The sequence below is a fragment of the Rhinoderma darwinii genome, chromosome 3, assembly GCF_050947455.1.
Source record: "Rhinoderma darwinii isolate aRhiDar2 chromosome 3, aRhiDar2.hap1, whole genome shotgun sequence".
Lineage (NCBI taxonomy): Eukaryota > Metazoa > Chordata > Amphibia > Anura > Rhinodermatidae > Rhinoderma > Rhinoderma darwinii.
This window is the reverse complement of record NC_134689.1, coordinates 288,522,009-288,535,808: the sequence shown is the minus strand read 5'-3', so window position 1 is coordinate 288,535,808 and position 13,800 is coordinate 288,522,009. Positions and strand designations below refer to the sequence as shown.

Genomic DNA, 13,800 nt, shown 5'->3' with positions numbered 1-13,800 from the left:
GGGCAGATGTTTGGAGGCGTTCTGCTTCCGATTTTTTTTTTTTTTTTTTTTTGACCGTTTACAGCCTGAAAATAAGCTGTGTGAACATACCCTCAGGCCTCTTCACACAGGCTTTGTTGACGCGGAAACTGTGTCGGAAAACTCGGCAAAAAACGCCTCGTACTGATTTCAGTGGGAGGCGGAGACTGTTTTTTCCTGCGAGCTGTAAAACCAGCTCGTGGGATATAGAAGCGACATGCCCTATCTTCGAGCGTTTACATCAGTAAACTCAGTGTGAACCGGGCCTAATACAGGATCTCTTGGAACAGATCCAGCAGCAGGTGAGGAAAATGTGCTGACTGGATTGTGTGTACAAGATGTCTCACATAGGTGGAGTGGGCAAACTTACATTTATCAGGCTGTGAAAGGGGTGGGGGAGGGAGAGCAGTGTACTTAGATCAGAGATAGATGGAGGCACAAAGGATAATGATTATTAGTGTGTAAGACAGTGTGCAGGGAGGGAGCTGCCTGTTTTTCGTAATTAAAGCAGGGAATGACCCTGTGAACATAGAGGGGTGTGGCCGTATGCAAATACCTGAGATGCTTTGGAAGAAGGGGGAGGGTGTAAGCTGTCTCCTCAGATGCAGCAAGGGATCATGGGTATGGTGGGTTACAAGACTGGAAACAGCCAGGACAAGAAGCAAGGGATGTAAACAAACAGAGCAGCAGTGACGATGAAGATCAAACAGAAACTGGCTAGACATTTAATAGGGGGTTTTAGGGAAGGCAAACCAAGGCTGGGGGACACTTTTTTTTTTTTTTTTTCCTGGACAACCCCTTTAAGTTTTAAACCGGAATGTAGATTTCAACATTTTCTTGATGCGTTGCAGATCTCGGATCATTGAGTTTACTAATGAGATGACAGCAGTACAAGAATGTTATATAGCATTGTGTAAAGAGAAGGATACTCTAGAAGAGAATGTCCGAGACCGTATGAAAAAAGAATTTCAACTAAGTGAAGAACAGGTAATTCTTTCAAAAATTTTATATATTTATTTTTATGTTTATATTAAATAAATTGACAATGCCAAAACTTCATTTTTTTTTAAAAATTTATTTTTTGTAAGTGGAGAGAAGACTTGACACAAGACACAGAAAAGTCTTTGCAAACTCTAAGGACAGAAACAGAGTTGAAACATCAGTCAGCTTTGTTGGATGCGAAGGCTCAGTGGGAGAAAGAAAGTGAATGCACAATGAAAGAACAATTTGAAGCACGGATGGCATTGGTAAAAGATAGTTGTATAAAGGAGCACCAGCAGGTATGTAGACAATTCACTAAACAAGATATAGAAATATAATCACACCAAAAAAGTGCCTCAATAGAATAATTTGGTCAAACACCAAAGTCATAGTTTAAACACATATGCGGAAAATCAGTGTTAAATGAATCAAACATTTTCAAAATAAAATAGTTTTTATTGAGACATGATAAAAATACAAAATACAGATAATAGCATCAAAAATGGATTAAAATAGAAGTCCTCACAGTAAAGAAAGTACTGAGTGGACTACTGTCCATAACCTCTACACCAGGGGTCTCAAGCACGCCGTATGCGGCCCCTGGGGCTGTCATCTGCGGGACTCTGCTCCGGGACTCTGGAATTCTGTGACATCGCTGTCCACATATGGACAGCGATGTCTGGGGCCTCCCCAGAGCCGCAGTCCCGTGCAGAGCACTAGTATAGGCACTTCTCCGGGACTCTGTGGAATTCCCTGACAGCGCTGTCCATATATGGACCGTGTGTCAGGGTCTTCCCCAGAAAGGAGTCTCGGGCAGAGCGCTAGTATCGGATCTGTTCCGGGACTCTGTGGAATCTTCTGACATCGCTATCCACATATGGACAGCGATGTCTGGGGTTCCCCAGAGCTGGAGTACCGGGCAGAGTGCTAGTATAGGCTCTGCTCTGGGACTCTGGGGAAGCCCCTGACATCCATGTCCATATATGGACAGTGATGTCAGGAGCAGAGCTGGAATCCCAGGCAGAGTGCTAGAAGCGGCTCTGCTCCGGGACTCCAGCTCTGGGCAAGCCCCTGACATCACTGTCCATATATGGACACTGATGTTAATGGCTTCCCCAGAGTCTCAGCGCAGAGCTTATACTAGTTCTCTGCTCTGGGACTCTGGCTCTTGGGTTGTCCCTGATATCACATTCCGGTAAAGGAGGATCCCCTGATGTCACTGTATGGATAGTGACGTCAGGGGCTCCAGCAGTAGAGGAATCCTCAGCCAAAGCGTCGGCAACGCTCTGGCTGGGGATTCCACTCCTAGAGGGAGCCCCAATAAAGCTATCCACTTGGGGTGTGTGTGGCAGCATCTGCGGAGTGCACTGTGGCAGCATCTACAGAGGATTCCCCCCTGATGAAGCCTGGTGGCGAAACACGTTGGGCTCCTGGCACATCGCTACTCTTTACCCCATTGTATATCTGCATGGTCTGTCAACTTCTCTTTTTATTTTTTTATTTTATTTTTTTTGCTACCTTGCCAGTTCTGTCTATCGATTCTGAGTTTCACAGTTTTTTATTTTGTTATGTGACTTACCATGGCTGTTTATTTATAATGAGGAGGGAGATCAATGTAGAAAATAAATGGGTAGTTAGATTAGAGATGGGTCAGACTATATTGGTGGGGGGCGAAACAGACTGTGGGGTGAGGACTAGGCAACAAGATTTGATCCTTTCGTTACAAAACAGCAATGAAAATAAACATGCCAAAATAATGTCAATCACATTTCTGATAATGAAAGTGAAACATTTAAAGGCAAGTTAAAGTGTATGTTCACAAATGCCAGAAGTCTAACAAGCAAAATGGGGGAGCTGGAGGCCTTGATACTGGAAGAAAGTATAGATATAGTTGGTGTTGCTGAAAAATGGCTGGACTCTTCACATGACTGGGCTGTAAATCTACAGGGTTTTACACTGTTTCGGAAAGACAGGGCAAATAGGAAAGGCGGTGGTGTATGTCTGTATGTGAGAAGTGATATGAAGGTGAGTGTGAATGAGACATTAGAGGGTGAAGCTTGTGAGGAGGTTGAAACCTTGTGGGTGGAACTAGAAAGGGAGGTAAACACTGAAAAAATTACTTTTGGTGTAATCTATAGACCCCCCCCCAATATAACTGAGGAGATGGATGTTCAGCTATATAAACAGATGGAGCGGGCTGTACAGGCGGGTACTGTAGTAATAATGGGAGATTTGAACTACCGGGATATTAATTGGTGTCATGGTTCAGCTTCAACTCCAAAGGGGAGACATTTCCTCAACCTGTTGCAGGAAAATGTTATGGGCCAGTTTGTGGAAGACCCGACTAGAGGTGAAACTCTGTTGGATGTGGTCATTTCTAATAATGCAGAGCTTGTTGGGAATGTCAATGTTCATGAAAACCTCGGTAACAGTGATCACAATATAGTTATATTTTACCTATACTGTAAAAAACAAACACAGGCTGGGAGGGCAAAAACACTTAATTTTAAGAAGGCCAATTTCCCCAGGATGAGGGCTGCAATTCAGGATATAGACTGGGAAGAACTAATGTCAAATAATGGTACAACATGATAAATGGGTGATTTTTAAATCTACTTTGGGTAATTATTGTGCAAAATTTATTCCTATAGGTAACAAGTATAAATGACTAAAATTAAACCCCACATGGCTTACACCTTCTGTAAAAAGGGCAATACATGACAAAAAAAGGGCATTTGAAAAATACAAATCTGAGGGTACAGCTGTAGCCTTTGTAAATTATAAAGAGCTTAATAAAATCTGTAAAAAGGTAATAAAATCAGCAAAAATACAAAATGAAAGGCAGGTGGCCAAGGATAGTAAAACAAATCCCCAAAAATTCTTCAAGTATATAAATGCAAAAAAGCCAAGGTCTGAACATGTAGGACTGCTAGATAGTAGTAATGGGGAGTTGGCAACTGGGGATCAAGAGAAGGCAGAGTTACTAAATGGGTTCTTTAGCACTGTATATACAACAGAAGAAAGAGCAGCTGATGTAGCCGGTGCCAGTGCTGTTAATATATCAGTTGATATACTGAATTGGATGAATGTGGAGATGGTCCAAACTAAATTTAAATAAAATAAATGTGCACAAGGCCCCGGGTCCAGATGGGTTACACCCTAGAGTTCTTAAGGAGCTTAGTTCCGTTATTTCTGTCCCCCTCTTCATAATATTTAGAGATTCTCTAGTGACTGGTATAGTGCCAAGGGACTGGCACAGGGCAAATGTGGTGCCTATTTTCAAAAAGGGCTCTAGGTCTTCCCCGGGTAATTATAGACCAGTAAGTTTAACATCCATTGTGGGGAAAATGTTTGAGGGGCTATTGAGGGACTATATACAGAATTGTGACAAAAAATAGTATTATTAGTGACAGCCAGCACGGTTTTACGAAGGATAGAAGCTGTCAAACCAACTTGATTTGTTTTTATGAAGGGGTGAGCAGAAGCCTAGACAGAGGGGCCGCTGTGGATATAGTGTATTTGGTCTTTGCAAAGGCATTTGACACTGTCCCTCACAGATGTCTAATGGGTAAATTAAGGACTATAGGTTTAGAAAGTATAGTTTGTAATTGGATTGAGAATTGGCTCAAGGACCGTATCCAGAGAGTTGAGGTAAATGATTCCTACTCTGAATGGTCCCCGGTAATAAGTGGTGTACCCCAGGGTTCAGTGCTGGGACCACTATTATTCAACTTATTTATTAATGATCTAGAGGATGGGATTAATGGCACTATTTCTATTTTTGCAGATGATCCCAAGCTATGTAGTAATGTTCAGTCTATGGAAGATGTTTCGTGAATTGCAAGCGGATTTAAACAAGCTAAGTGTTTGGGCGTCCACTTGGCAAATGAGCTTTAATGTAGATAAATGTAAAGTTATGCACCTGGGTACGAACAACTTGCATGCATCATATGTCCTAGGGGGAGCTACACTGGGGGAGTCACTTGTTGAGAAGAATCTGGGTGTACTTGTAAATCATAAACTACATAACAACATGCAATGTCAATCAGCTGCTTCAAAGGCCAGCAAGATATTGTCGTGTATTAAAACAGGCATGGACTTGCGGGACAGGGATGTAATATTACCACTTTACAAAGCATTAGTGAGGCCTCATCTAGAATATGTAGTTCAGTTCTGGATTCCAGTTCATAGAAAGGATGCCCTGGAGTTGGAAAAAATACAAAGAAGAGCAACGAAGCTAATAAGGGGCATGGAGAATCTAAGTTATGAGGAAAGATTAAAAGAACTAAACCTATTTAGACTTGAAAAAAGACGACTAAGGGGGGACATGATTAACTTATATAAATATATGAATGGCACCTACAAAAAATATGGTGAAATCCTGTTCCATGTAAAACCCCCTCAAAAAACAAGGGGGCACTCCCTCCGTCTGGAAAAAAAGAGGTTCAACCCGCAGAGGCGTCAACCCTTCTTTACTGTGAGAACAGTGAATCTATGGAATAGTCTACTGCAGGAGCTGGTCACAGCAGGGACAGTAGATGGCTTTAAAAAAGGCTTAGATAATTTCCTAGAACAAAAAAATATAAGCTATGTGTAGAAATTTTTTACTTCCCTTTTCTCATCCCTTGGTTGAACTTGATGGAAATGTTTCTTTTTTTTCAACCGTACGAACTATGTACCTATGTAACTATGTAATGTACATCTGTATGGTATAGATGTTCTGGCCAGTAGCCCACTCAGTACTTTCTTTAATGTGAGGACTTATATTTTAATAAATTTTTGATGCTATTATCTGTATTTTAATCATATTTCAATACAAACTATTTTAGTTTGAAAATGTTTGGGTCATTTAATACTGTTTTTCCACATATGTGTTTAAAGAGGCTCTGTCACCACATTATAAGTGCCCTATCTCCTACATAAGGAGATCGGCGCTGTAATGTAGGTGACAGCAGTGCTTTTTATTTAGATAATCTATTTTTACCACGTTAGGAGCGATTTTAGCTTTATGCTAATGACTTTCTTAGTGCCCAATGGCTTGTTTTTACTTGAGAATAGTGGGCGTTGTACAGAGGAGTGTATGACGCTGACCAATCAGTGACCAATCAGCGCCATGCACTCCTCTCCATTCATTTAGTCAGCGCATAGTGACACTGCGTTGTTCGTTATGTGCTGTCTTACACTGACATATTAACGTTACTGAAGTGTCTTGACAGTGAATAGACATTCCTTCCAGCCAGGACGGGATGTCTATTCAAAATCCTGGCACTTTGGTAACGTTTCTGTGGTACTTACAGCAGAGCAAGCGTAATCTCGCGAGATCATGCTGTAAATGACAGGTTACAGCGAGATTACGCTTTGCTCTGCTGTAAGTACCACAGAAACGTTAACGAAGTGCCGGGATTGTGAACAGACATCCCATCCTGGCTGGAAGGAATGTCTATTCACGGTCTAAACACTTCAGTAACGTTAATGTGTCAGTATAAGACGACACATACTGATCTAGCAGGATCCGTATGCGCTGAGGAAATGAATGGAGAGGAGTATATGACCCTAATTGGTCAGCATCATACACTCCTCTGTACAACGCCCACTTGGTCTAAAGTAAAAACACGCCCAGTTGGGCATTAAGAAACTAATTAGCATAAAGCTAAAATCGCTCCCAACGTGGTAAAAATAGATCGTTTTTCTAAATAAAAAGCACTGCTGTCGCCTACATTACAGCGCCCATCTCGTCTCATTATGTAGGAGATAGGCCACTTATAATGTGGTGACGGTCTCTTTAAGATATAAAAATATGTAGAACTGTACTTAAAAGGGAAATCCAGTCAAAATGATCTGATGCGTCATATATACATGTGGGAAGATAACATTGGTGGAGTCTGATTTTGGCTCACCGCTGATCGTCAGAATAAAAAGTGACATTGATGCATGCTTTTTTTTTTTTTTTTGAATACAGAAGTTTAACCCCTTCCCGCCGGATCACATACAGTAACGTCATTAAAACTGGTGTCTTACCGCATTTTCACGTTGCTGTACGTCATGGAGATGAAGTTGGCTCAGGAACTGAGCCAGCGACATCACCACCGGGTGACAGCTGTATGTTACAGCTGGCACCCTGAGGTATCGGGCAGGACCGGAGCTAGCCTCCGATCCGACCGATTAACCCCTCACATGCTGCGTTCAATAGAGATCGCAGCATGTGAGGAGTTTATAGCCACCTGCACCCCAGCAACGTGATCGCTGGATTGCTGGTGGCTGCAAAGGCGATCGGAGGGCTAATGCTTACCTCCCGATCAGCCTGTAACGGAATCCTCCTATGCCCCGTCGTCGGCGGGGCCCAGGAGGCTTCCGGTACCATCGGCAAGATGGCGCCACCTCAGCTTCCGGCTCAGAAGCTGAGCCGGCGTCATCAGCATTGGGTGTCCGCTGTATGTTACAGCGGACACCCCGATCTATCGCCAGGAACCGGAGCTAGCTCCGATTCCTGGCATTAACCCCTTCGATGCAGCGATCCATTGTGATCGCTGCATCCTAGAGGTTTGTAGAAAATCGGCAGCCTTGCCATGCGAAGGCTGGTGACTGTTACTATGGCAACAGGAGCCCTAACAATGGACTCCTGTCTGCCATTACGTAAGCTGATTAGGCCCCGCCCAGAGGTGGAGCCTGATCGGCTTGCTGTCAGTGAACAACTGACCGTTCCAATACATTGCACTACATAGGTAGTGCAATGTGTTAGAACATCAAACAAACAGTTGGACATTCAAGTCCCCTAGTGGGACTAAAGAAAAGTGTAAAAAAAAGTGTAAAAATAAAAGTTGTAAAACATACAATAAAAGTTTCAAGTAATAAAATAAAACACAATCGCCCTTTTTCACTTATCAAGTCATTTATTATAGAAAAAAATAATAAAGCCATACATATTTGGTATCGCTGCGACCGTAACGACCTGAACTATAAAAATATTATGTTATTTATCCAGCGCAGTGAATGTCATAAAAAAAAAACCCTCAAAAACACTGCCATAATTACTGTTTTTTTTGGTCACTGTCTTCCAAAAATTGAAATAAAAAGTGATCAAAAAGTCGCACGTATCCAAAAATGGTACCGATAAAATCTATACCTCGTCTCGCAAAAAACAAGCCGTCACACAGCTCCATAGATGAAAAAATGTAAAAGTTATGGCTCTCACAACTTGGCGACAGAAAAAATACATTCTGTTTCCAAAAGTAATTTTATTGTGCAAAAAGTTATAAAAAAGTTCTATAAATTTGGTATCGCCGGAATCGTACTGGCCCGCAGAATAAAGGTAACATGTAGTTTATAACGCATGTTGAACGCTGTATAAAGAAAAAACAACAAAAAAAACTATGGCAGAATTGCTGTTTTTTTTTTGTCACCTTGCCTCCCAAAAAAAGGATAACAAGTGATCAAAAAGTCGCATGTACCCCAATATGTACCAATAAAAGCTACAGCTCGTCCCGTAAAAAAAGAGCCCTCATACCACTACGTCTATGAAAAAATAAAATAAGTTAAGGCTCCAATAATTCAGGAAAGAAAAATATCCAGTTGTGAAGGCCCGAGGGGAACATTTCTTCTGTTTCAAAAGGCGATGTATCAAGGCACTAAAATTAGGGAACCAGGAAGGGGAGGGCCCAAACATATCTGCTGGAAGCGACGGTGCCCGTATTATACCAGGACAACACTTTCCCGGCAAAATTCCCCAAACTGCAAAGGTGCGGAGTGTGGACCAAAAGGGGGATAAGGAAGGACATTTATCAGTGCGACACCGGCCTGTGCAGAAAGGATCGATCACAGCGTAACACACACATCTATGGATCATTTTATTATTTTTTTTACCTTATTATTATACCACCTGACTATGCCCCTGATGTACTCTGCCCAGCTCAGATATGCCCCACATTATAAACGGAAACAACAGTGATACTCCAAACAAAACTATTACCAAGCAAATTCCACGCTCCAAAACCCAAATGGCGCTCCCACCCATCGGAGCCCTACAGTGTGCCCAAACAGCAGTTTACTTCCACATATATGGCATCACCATACCCAGGAGAACCCTTTTAACAATTTTTGGGTGTGTGTCCCCAGTGGCACAAGCTGGGCACGACATATTTGACACTGAATTGACATATCTAGGGAAAAATTTTAATTTGTACCTTCCGCAGTGCAATCATTTATGGAAAAGACACGTGGGGTGAAAATGCTCACTACACCTCTTAATAAATGCCTTGAGGGGTGCAGTTTCCAAAATGGGGTCACTTCTCAGGGGTTTCTTTTATTATTTCACATCAAAGCCTCTGCAATTGTGAACCAATACTTTTATATGTCGCCAAATTAGGCCTCAATTTTACATGGTACTCTTTCACTCCTGAGCCCTGTCGAATGTCCAGGTAAAAGATTAGGGCCACATGTAGGGTGATTCTAAAACAGGGAAACGCTGCATAATAATTGAGAGCTGTCTTGTTATGGTGGCACAAGCTGGGCACCACATATTGGCGTATCTAAGGAAAAATTCCCATTTTCATTCTCCCACATCGTGTGCACACGAATTTCTGCAAAACACCTGTGGGGTTAACATGCTCACTACACCCCAAGGTGAATACCTTGAGGGTGTTGTTTCCAAAATGGGGTCACTTCTGGGGGGGATCCACTGTTTTGGTCCCACAGGGACTTTGCAAATGCAACATAGCGACCAGAAACCAAATGCAGCAAAATCTGTACACCAAAAGCAAATGGCGCTCCTTCCCTTCTGAGCCCTGCCGCGTGCCCAAACAGCATTTTATGACCACCTGTGGGGTATTGCCGTACTCCAGAGAAGTTGCTTTACAAACGTTGGGGTTCTTTTTTTCCTTTATTTGTTGAGAAAATTAAAAATTTGGAGCTAAAGCTACGTCTTATTGAAGAAAAAGGATTTTTTTTTTATTTTCACTGCCCAATTCTAATAAAATCTATGAAACACCTGTGGGGGCAAAATGCTCACTACACCCCTAGATGGATTCCTCAAGGGGTGTAGTTTTCTCAATGGAATCACTTTTTTGGCGTTTTCACTGTTTTGGTACCTCAGGGGCTTTGCAAATGCGACATGGCCTGCGCAAACCATTCCTGCTAAATTTGAGCTCCAAAAGCCAAATAGCGCTCTTTCCCTTCTAAGCTCCGCCGTGTGTCCAAACATCCGTTTATAACCACATGTGGGGTATTGTTTTACTCGGGAGAAATTGCTTTACAAATGTTGTGGTGCTTTTTCTCCTTTAGTCCTCGTGGAAATTAGAAAAAATTAGCTAAACCTACATTATCTTTGAAAGAATGACGATTTTTATTTTCACGGCCTACTTCCAATAATTTCTGCAAAAAACCTGCCGGGTCAAAATGCTCACTATACCCCTAGATAATTTCCTCAAGGGGTGTAGTTTCCCAAATGGGGTCACTTTTGGTGGATTTCCACTGTTTTGGCACTGAAAGAGCCTTTGAAACCTGACATGGTGCCTAAAATATTTTCTAATAAAAAGGAGGCCCAAAATCCACTATGTGCTCCTTTGCTTCTGAGGCCGGTGCTTCAGTCCATTACCGCACTAGGGCCACATGTGGGATATTTCTAAAAACTGCGGAATCTGGGCAATAAATATTGAGTTGCGTTTCTCTGGTAAAAACTTCTGTGTTACAAAAAAAATAGATTAAAAATGAATTTCTGCAACAAAAAAAAAGGAAATTTTGAAAATTTCACCTCCACTACGTTTCTTTAATTCCTGTGAAACGTTTAAAGGGTTAAGAAACTTTCTTAATGCTGTTTTGAATACTTTGAGGGGTGAAGATTTTAAAATGGGGTGACTTTTTGACGGTTTCTAATATATAAGGCCCTAAAAAGCCGCTTCACAACTGAACTGGCCCCTGTAAAAATAGCCTTTTGAAATTTTCTTGAAAATGTGAGAAATTGCTGCTAAAGTTCTAAGCCTTGTGACGTCATAGAAAAATAAAAGGATGTTCAAAAAACGATGCCAATCTAAAGTAGACATATGGGGGATGTTAATTAGCAACAATTCTGTGTGGTATAACTGGCCTGTCTTACAAGCAGATACATTTACATTTAGAAAAATGCAAATTTTTTTCAATTTTTCACAAAATTTTGGTGTTTTTCACTGGTAAATATTGAATTTATCGACCACATTTTTCCACTATCCTAAAGTCCAATGTGTCACGAGAAAACAATCTCAGAATCGCTTTGATAGGTAAAAGCGTTCCGGAGTTATTACCACATAAAGTGAATTATGTCAGATTTGAAAAAATGGGTCTGGTCCTGAAGGCCAAAATGAGCTTGGTCCTGAAGGGGTTAAAGGATTATACTGGGCAAAACATATATATTTATATTAACCTTCAAAGAATAGAAGTGCAAAAGCAACTATTTAAAAAGGTAGACGACGGCATTCCTGCCAAAACGCCTTCAAGGGTGGACGCTATCGAGTGTGGTCTTGCAATATAGGTTGATAACATTAATATTTTTATATATTTTTTTTTTTTTTGGATATGTCCTTTTATTTGACACAGGTGTAACGATATACATCCTATCTGGCACTTTTATGTGCTTTACTATTAGTACATTGGACATATGGGGGATTTTTCCTTAAGAATTTATTGTGATGCTGTAATATGACCCATGGATGCTGTTCCTTTACTTTTTTAGAACACCTTTATAACGTGTTGTGTTTAAAACGTCATTAATAAAGATATACTTTTTTTTAAATGGTTGCTTTTGCACTTCTATTCTTTGTAAGTCAATATAATGGTAATGTGAAGTGTTGCTGATATTTCCAGGGCACACTCGCTGCAGGGATTGATACCTTCTGGCTAATGATTGGTGTTGGTCGTTGTACATGCCCTCCGCTGTTATTGGGTTAAAAACGTATATATTGTGTTAGATGTAGTGCAGCTCCTGAAGGAGTGATGCGTGATTCTGGGGTTGAAAGAACACCAAAATGAGAATCCCTGTGCCATTCTCTGCCCCTTTCACCCCCTCCACTAGGCATAATGCAGTGTATTCGTTCTACCAGGCCTGTGCCTTATTAATACTGGAAAATCTTTAAAGAATGTGTTTTTAAACAAAATTTTCCAGTTCTTAATATGCTAGGTATAATCTTTCATAGAAAATAAAATATATTGTATTTATCGTGTACTTCTTCTTCTTTGTTACAGCCTGTAAGATAATTCAGAGCTGCATTCACAGTTCTAATGGGTGTCATTGAAATCTGGCCGCTTGTTAGCAGACACAACCCTAACCGTTTATATAATGCTGTGTGTAAGTTACGCTGGCCAAACGTCAGGGATTTCAGAAGACTGTTTTATGGACAGTTGGTCTGTGAAGGTTGTGGTTCAGGACGATCACTCCAGAAGTTAAAACGACAAATCGGCGATCGACCTGGGATGCAGATCTAATGTTTGGCATGAATGACCTTACAAGACTGCACCTGACAACTACCGAAAAAATCCAACCGACAGATCAACTTTTCCACTGATATCTGTCTTTGGTCTGGTCGTGAAAAGGTACCGACAGACAGCCAAAAGTTGTCTAAATTGTCCTTTTTAGATGACCATAATTTATACCTACATCAGATTACCGTACGGTGCCTTTTGTAGTGTACTCTTCCCAGAATGCAAAGAGCCAGATTAGACAAAACTCTTGAAGTAAATTTTTTAATATATATTTAGAATGGTGTTAAAAGTTGAGCATACACTACAAGTATTTGTCAAAGGTTATAGATGCAGTGGCTTCTGTTCTAAAGAAACTGACATGTTTGCCCCATTGAGTACTTTTCATCTCATGTTGTATGGCATTAGCAAGTGAAGTCAAAGGGGCTTTTAACAATTCTTATGAATGGTAAAAGTTTATTTTTGATGCTGTGTATGTATATAACAAACCTTGCTGGAAGATTTCCATTAATTTAACTGATACCTTGTTTCCTTTTATAATAGAAAACTGATTTAAGAATTCAAGATTTGGAGAACCAGTGGAGACATAAACTAGATAGAGCAACTCAAGATTCCAGAGCAAAGTCACTGCAGAACTTAGAAGATCATGCTATACAGACAGAGGAGACTTTCACAACACCATCTACATTAGTAGCTAAGCAGCTAGATGACCTGAAACTTCAACTTCAGAAGGCAGTGCAAGAGAAAGAGAGGGCTGTCCAGGACGTCCGACTGGATCTAGAAATACAGCACCGTCAAGATATCTCAAAGCAGGTAAGATGCATGAAATGTGTAGGTTTTTTTTTTTTTTTTTTTTTTTTTTTAAATCTTCCTTTTATACTATGAGAAAATAGTCACTAATTTTTTAACTGACTTTGCATAGATAAATAGTACAAGCAACTATAAGAAACTTTATAATATATCATATTAGAAAATAATGCTTTTCTCTGCTTTTCAAACTTCTCCACCCCCTAAACTGTATACTCAATCTGAATTTACTGCTTTTTTCTTTCTCCTCAAGACAAGATAGACTATCAGCTTATTGAGGGATCAGTTTACACCTGCCCCTAGAATTTTTTTGGAGAGGGGGAGAGAGAGCGAGCGTGAGAGACACACGCAGACATTCTGCAGCAGCTTCTAGTATGTTTTGTATATCACCCCAGTGCTGGATTCTCACCTACATTGCTCAGGACTGCTGTAAGATGTCGTCCTTGTTGCTGCTGTTTCTGAGGGTGTTCTACAGATATATAGTAGAGAATTATTTGCCTCTTTGTGTGCAGTGTATAGGAGACATGATGGCAGTTATGCTCCACTGACAAC

General features: G+C 40.9%; 1 protein-coding gene across 2 annotated transcripts in view; it reads left to right on the top strand.

The window, feature by feature from the left end:
- CEP152 (centrosomal protein 152) overlaps window positions 1–13,800 on the top strand; it is a 60,434-nt gene that overhangs the window by 21,865 nt on the left and 24,769 nt on the right. For both annotated transcript variants that reach the window (XM_075858027.1, XM_075858026.1), the window contains exons 17-19: window positions 870–1,005; window positions 1,107–1,298; window positions 12,985–13,254. In XM_075858027.1, coding sequence (XP_075714142.1) covers window positions 870–1,005; window positions 1,107–1,298; window positions 12,985–13,254 — 598 coding nt within the window. The remainder of the gene's footprint in view (window positions 1–869; window positions 1,006–1,106; window positions 1,299–12,984; window positions 13,255–13,800) is intronic.